The sequence below is a fragment of the Hipposideros armiger genome, unplaced genomic scaffold, assembly GCF_001890085.2.
Source record: "Hipposideros armiger isolate ML-2016 unplaced genomic scaffold, ASM189008v1 scaffold_315, whole genome shotgun sequence".
In the NCBI taxonomy this organism is placed as follows: Eukaryota; Metazoa; Chordata; class Mammalia; order Chiroptera; family Hipposideridae; genus Hipposideros; species Hipposideros armiger.
Window position 1 is genome coordinate 900397 of NW_017731665.1, and position 6000 is coordinate 906396.

Below are 6000 nucleotides of genomic sequence, written 5' to 3' on the forward strand. Positions count from 1 at the left end.
CTGTTTCATTTGGCTGTTGCTGGGCTGTGTCCTTTTGTGATAAACTGGTAATCTGGTGAGTGAGCTGTTCTCCTGAGTTCTGTGAGATGCTCTGGCAAACTAACAAACCTGAGGAGGAAGTCATGGGACCCTCTGCCCGTTGGTCAGAAGCACAGGTGATAATCTGGACTTATGATTGGCATCTGAGTGGGAGGGGCAGTCGTGTGGGACCAAGCCCTTAACCTGTGGGATCTGATGCTATCTGCAGGTAGATAGTGGAAGAATTTAGCTAAATTTGTAGGCCACCCCGTTGGCGTCTGCTGAGAATTGGAGAATTATTTGCTTGGTGGTATTGAAAGAACACATATTGGAGTGGCATGGTTGAGAATGCAGTGTGGGCTCTTGGGTCAGCATGGGTTTTCAGGGAGGATGCCACCTGTCACTGGTATGTGGCTTGAGCAGGTTACTTGGCCTCTCTGTGCCTCTATTTCTTTGACTGTCAGATAGTAAGAATAGTGTCATCTACCTTAATTTATTTGGTGGATTTTTCTCGAGCTCCTACTGTGTGCAGGCTATAATGGTGGCCACTGGGGGTATGGGACAGTGAACAAACATATGACCCTGGTCTTGGCAAGGAGGGACAGAGTGTAAACCAGCCAACAGACAAGGAAAAATAGGATTTGCTGGAGAGGGAGCTGATGGCCAGCAGGGAGGTCATGGGAAGCCTCATCTCACAGTTGAAAAGTGGGAGCCGCCCATTGGGCCAGAGGGAATGGAGAAAGCTCTGGGATCCTGGTAAATGTGCCAGAAAGGGGGTACGAGGCAAGGTGGGCAGCATGCAGCCAAATCACTAGTTGGCAGAGTGGTACGTGGGCGCCCAGCCCTTAGGTCAAGGTGTGGTAATGTCCTTCATTGAAAATAGCATTGTCATGGGGCTGGAGCGTCTGGGGTATGAGGAGGAAGGCTGGGTTACCAAGAATCCTTGGAAAGGACACCAAGTCAGGCACTTGGAACCCACGTTCCCCAGGCAAGCTGCCCTCAGGTGCCACGGGGACACAGGCATCCTGAGACCAAGACGCACAGCCCTGCTCCACTGTGGGTCATGGTGAGATGCGGGTCCCATTTATGAGAGCTCCATCCTCATGACCTAATCACCCCTCAAAGACCTCAATTCCAAATATCATCACATTGGGGGTTAGGTTTTCAACATGTGAATGGGGTGGGGCACAGACATTCAATCTGTAGCAGGGTCCCTAACCCTGGTCTCTTGATAAAGTTGGGTTAAAAAAATAATCTCTGTAGCTAAGGATTCAAGCAGTGCAGATGTTTTTGGGAAGAATGTGGAGATCCCCACTTTACTCTTCCTAACCCTCTCCCCACCTCCTCAGAGGTTCCCACCAGCAGTTTGGTGTGGATCCTTTGAGACCCTTCATTTAGTCGAATTCCTCTGTGCTCCCTGCTGATCTGTGTTTTGCCTTCACTCTGATTCCCTGGAGACCTTTGCTTGGCCTCGTGCCTTCCTCGGAAGGGTTGGTTAATTTAAGTAATTTAGAATCTTCTATTTTTCTGTTGTAAACCATGGCCATTGCACACATGTGTACTACACACACATTTGAAAGCAGAATGGACAAAGCACAAGAGAACCCCATAAGTCCACTTGGCTCACTCTGTGGCCCGTGAGGAAGGGACAGCACCTACCCACCTCCTCCGGTCATCACATAGCTCGTGGCTGTGATTTTCCTCATCTGTGGAAGATGATGAACATGTGTCCTGCACCTGCCATGTGCAAGTGAAAATGGGGCCGTGTGCAAGGGAAAATGGGGCTGTGTGCAAGGGAAGATGGGGCCGTGTGCAAGTGAAAATGGGGCCGTGTGCAAGGGAAAATGGGGCCGTGTGCAAGGGAAGACGGGGCCGTGTGCAAGGGAAGACAGGGAATGCTGGGAAGACTCCCAGGAAGGGGCTCCCATTCTTTGTTTCAGTGGCTGTTCACCTCTTTGTTTTCCAGGTTCACCTACTTACAGGTGTTCACTGCGGCTGCTGGCCGCTCATGCTGTCTGCTGGCCACTCACGCTGGCCACTCACCCTGGCTGCTGGCTACACACGGTAGCCCATGGCAACCCACTGCAGCAGGGGCTGCAGCCTACGCCTTCACTGGCGACTCACGGCAGCCCAGCTCCAGGTTAAGCTGTTGTTCAGCATCTTAGCTGTGGAGGGCAGTGTCACTGGCCCTCATATGTGGGATCCGAACCGGGGCCCTCTGGCGTCCTAAGCCAGCTCTTAACCAATGCGCCACTCAGCCGGCCCGAGAATTTTAAAAGTGAGGGTTTTTCTTCTGATTTGGATCAGCATTACAAATACCCAGTTGATCAAAAAACACAAATATTAGTTTTTATAAATAACAAATACTGAAAAACATTGAACATGTACCTCTTAACTGGATGGGTTCCTTTTCCTCCCAGTTAATTCATGTACTCACATTGAACATATCCTACTGCTGGAATGAGACACGTGAACATCAGTTCTACTTCTGTTTTTCATTTTAAGTTGAGAAACCTTGTTCATATATGAGTAAATCAGTAGATGGGAATCAACGGGTTTGACGTAGCAATAGCATGTAATTTTATTATTTGCAAAAAAACACAAAGATCACATAAAGATCTAATACCTAAAAAATTGTTTATCATTTACCAGCTGACAGCTTGATCAAGTAAGTCCCTCGAGCTCCTAGTAACAGCTTTATTGCAATATAATTCCTACTATCAAACCCACCCTTTTAGAGTGTACAATTCAGTGGTTTTTCCAGAACATGGTTCCAGTTTTGTGATATTACAACCACTGCTGCAACACACATCCTTGACCCATGTCTCCAATCTTTTAAAAATAACTTTTCTTGTTTTAAAGTAATACAGGTGAATTGTAGAAAATATATAAAATACAGTTAAAGCCAAAAAAAAAGTAATACTCATCCACTGCCTCTTAACCCAGAGGTTTTAGTTTTTATAGCATTTATATCTCTGAAGTTAGTAAATCTTAAAACTGTACTGAGATGTGGGGGCCTCCTGTGTATAGTACATCAGGTCGTAAAAAGTACTCTGGAGAGGAATAAAGCAGAGAAGGGGAATGGGGGAGGTTGGTCAGCAAATAGGGTAGAGGGGTGGAGGTTGTAAATTTAAAAAGGAATGATCAGAAAAGGGCTTGCTGAGAAGGAAACATGAGGTGAAGGGTCAAGGCAGAATTCTTGGGGAAGAACTTCATGAGCAGACGAAACAGCAAGTGCAGAGGCCCTGGGGTATGAATGGGGTTGGCAGGGTCTGCACTGTATAGGACCTTGCAGGCCATGGGGAGGAGCTGAGGACTTATTCTGGTGTGATTAGGAGGTCTTCCGAAGTTTGCGAGCAGTGGGATGTGGGAAACAGGCTTTGGGGCTAGGTGAGAGTGGGGAGACCAGTGGAGTGGGTTACAGTAATCCAGGCAGGAAATGCTGGGACTTTGACCAGGGTGGTGGCCACAGAAACATGTTAGGATCAGGAGCCCAGAGAGGAGAAAGAAGAGGGAAGCCTGTTGTGTTAACACATCGAGGACGGGGCATTTAAATATATAGACGCAAATCTGCGTTAACGGTCCACAATTAATTATCTTTTGCCCAGTAACAAATTAAAATTTTAGCTCTTTATAACAATAAGTGCATATTACCTCACAGTTTCTGTGGGTCAGGAATCGGGGAGTGGCTTAGCTGATGGTTCTGGCTCAGGGTCTCCCATGAGGTTGCAGTCAAGCTGTCAGCTGGGCTGCAGGATCTGCTTACCGAGTAACTCCCCCCAAGGCTGGCAAGTTGATGCCGGGCTGGTGGTTGGAGGCCTCAGTTCCTCACCATGTGGACCTCTCCATAGGGCTGGCTGAGTGTCCTGACAACATGGAGGCCGGTTTCCCCCAGAGCCTCAGGAGCCTCGCTCCACCCTTTCCACAGTATCCTGCTGGTTACACAGGTCAGGCCTATTCAGTGTAGGTAGGAAGAGTCTACCCAGAGAAATGAATACCAGGAGGTGAGAACCATGGTTTTCTTGGAGGAGGGCTGCCTCACCCATTTTCTGCCTATGGAGAGGAAATTCTGGGAACTTGTGGGATATGATGTGGTTGGGCCTTGAGGGTCCCCAGGAGGTTGGAGCAGGAGGTTCGGAGCCAGGGACCTGTCCCTTACCTTGAAGGCCTTGCAGGGACGGCCTGGCTTCCATGCCTGATTCTGCCTTTTCCCAACCTTCCATCCAGACCAGTTCCAGCCTCAGTCCTCACGGGGGAGTCAGATATGAATGAAATAGTAACTGTGGTCAGTGCCGAGGTAAAAAAAAAGTACTTGAGGCTCAGATTTGGGAGTGGGGAACTGACTTAGCTGGGACCAGGGAACGTGTAATAGTCTGCTAGGGCTGTTGTAACAAAGTGCTATGAATTGGGTGGCTTAAAACAACAGAATTTAGTCTCACAGTTCTGGAAGCTGAAGTCCAAAATCAAGATATCGACAGGGTTGGTTCCTTCTGCGGGCTGTGGGGGAGGATCCTTACTTGCTTCTTCCAGGTTCTGGTGGCTCCAGTTGTTCACGGGCTTGTAGCTACATCACTGCAATCTCTGCCTCCGCTGTCGCACTTCCTTCTTCCCTGTGTGTCTCCGTGTCCAAACCTCCCTCTTTCTCTTGTGAAGACTGGTCACTGGATTTAGGGCTCACCCCAGTGTAGTCTGACCTCCTCTTAACTTGATTACATCTGCAAAGACCCTATTGTCGAATAAGGCCACAGGTACGGTAGGTTAGGACTGGGACATATCTATGTGGGGGACACAACTCAACCTGCTACAGAAGGAAGTGATGTTGGAATTGAGGACTGGATGAGTCCCTGAGCAGGGAGGAGAGGTCTGGGAGAGGGAAGGGTGTGGGGCAGGTACAGAGGTGGAATGGGCCGGGTGGAAGGGCTGAGGCCTGTGTCTAGAGCGAGAGCCGGAGGGACGGCCTGTGCTGGCTTCTCTGTGAACAGGGCCTTTTCTCAGGGCCGAGCCTCTCTGGCCATCAGATGTTCCCACTGGGTTGTTTCAAGCCTTAATCTACAACTGTTTTTGTTTTTGTTTTAAACCAGGAAACTACTTTGCTTCGCACTTTTTCATGGGAGGTGAGAAATTCGACACCCCCCACCCTGAAGGTTACCTCTTTGGCGAGAACATGGATCTCAACTTCCTGGGCAATCGCCCGGTCCAGGTGGGTCTCGACGGGGCTGGGTAGCTCTTGCCCTCATCCATCTGTGTCTCAGGTGCAAAGATGAATGGGCATGACCCAAACAGGGCAGAGCCACCAGCTGAACGTGTGGACATGATCTTGCTTGGTGATGGCCCCTTAGAGGCCGGGCGGCCAAGGGTGGGTCACTGGGGGACAGAGCAGCTGCTGCTGAACCTGGTGCATCCGGGCTGTGGGGTTATAGAAGGTTATGGTTTTGATCCCAGGCCTCTTGGATGACTTTCTTTAAAAAGAGAAAGAGAACATCCATGTTCCATGTGGTCAAGAGATGCGATCCAAAGGAGAAATTCAGATGGCTGGTGAACATTTTCTGCAAGTCGCTTTCACCAGTCACCCAGTCACCAGAGGAGGCATGTTCATGCACTGCTGTCCATTCATTCAATGCCCATTTGGCACTTGCGTCGTGACTGGGACCCTTCCAGGGGTGCAGGGAGCAGAGGACAGATCCTGCCCTGTTCCCTGGGGGGGGTGCAGATAGTAAAGAAGAGAATGTTTAATGGATAGGGACTAAAAAGAGAGAAGGGGGTGAGAAAGGGTTTTTGAGAGGGGATGCTGAGTGAGGTGTTAGATCCCCAGTGTGGCCGAGGGGAAAGGCGCAGGTCCTGTCAGCAGACACTGGATTCTGTCCCCTAAGGCTGCTGAGTTCTGGGGCCTCCCTGGGCCTGGAATGGGGGATCCCCTGGACCCGGGGCTCCGGGGCTGTTTTAGCTTCAGAGCAGCTGATTGACACAATATCTTGATTTTTT

At 49.7% G+C, this 6000-nt stretch overlaps 1 protein-coding gene across 4 annotated transcripts in view; it reads left to right on the top strand.

The window, feature by feature from the left end:
* Positions 1–6000, top strand: part of MGRN1 (mahogunin ring finger 1) — a 56348-nt gene that overhangs the window by 11738 nt on the left and 38610 nt on the right. For all 4 annotated transcript variants that reach the window (XM_019660318.1, XM_019660320.1, XM_019660321.1 and 1 more), the window contains exon 2: positions 5100–5218. In XM_019660318.1, the coding sequence (XP_019515863.1) occupies positions 5100–5218 (119 nt within the window). The remainder of the gene's footprint in view (positions 1–5099; positions 5219–6000) is intronic.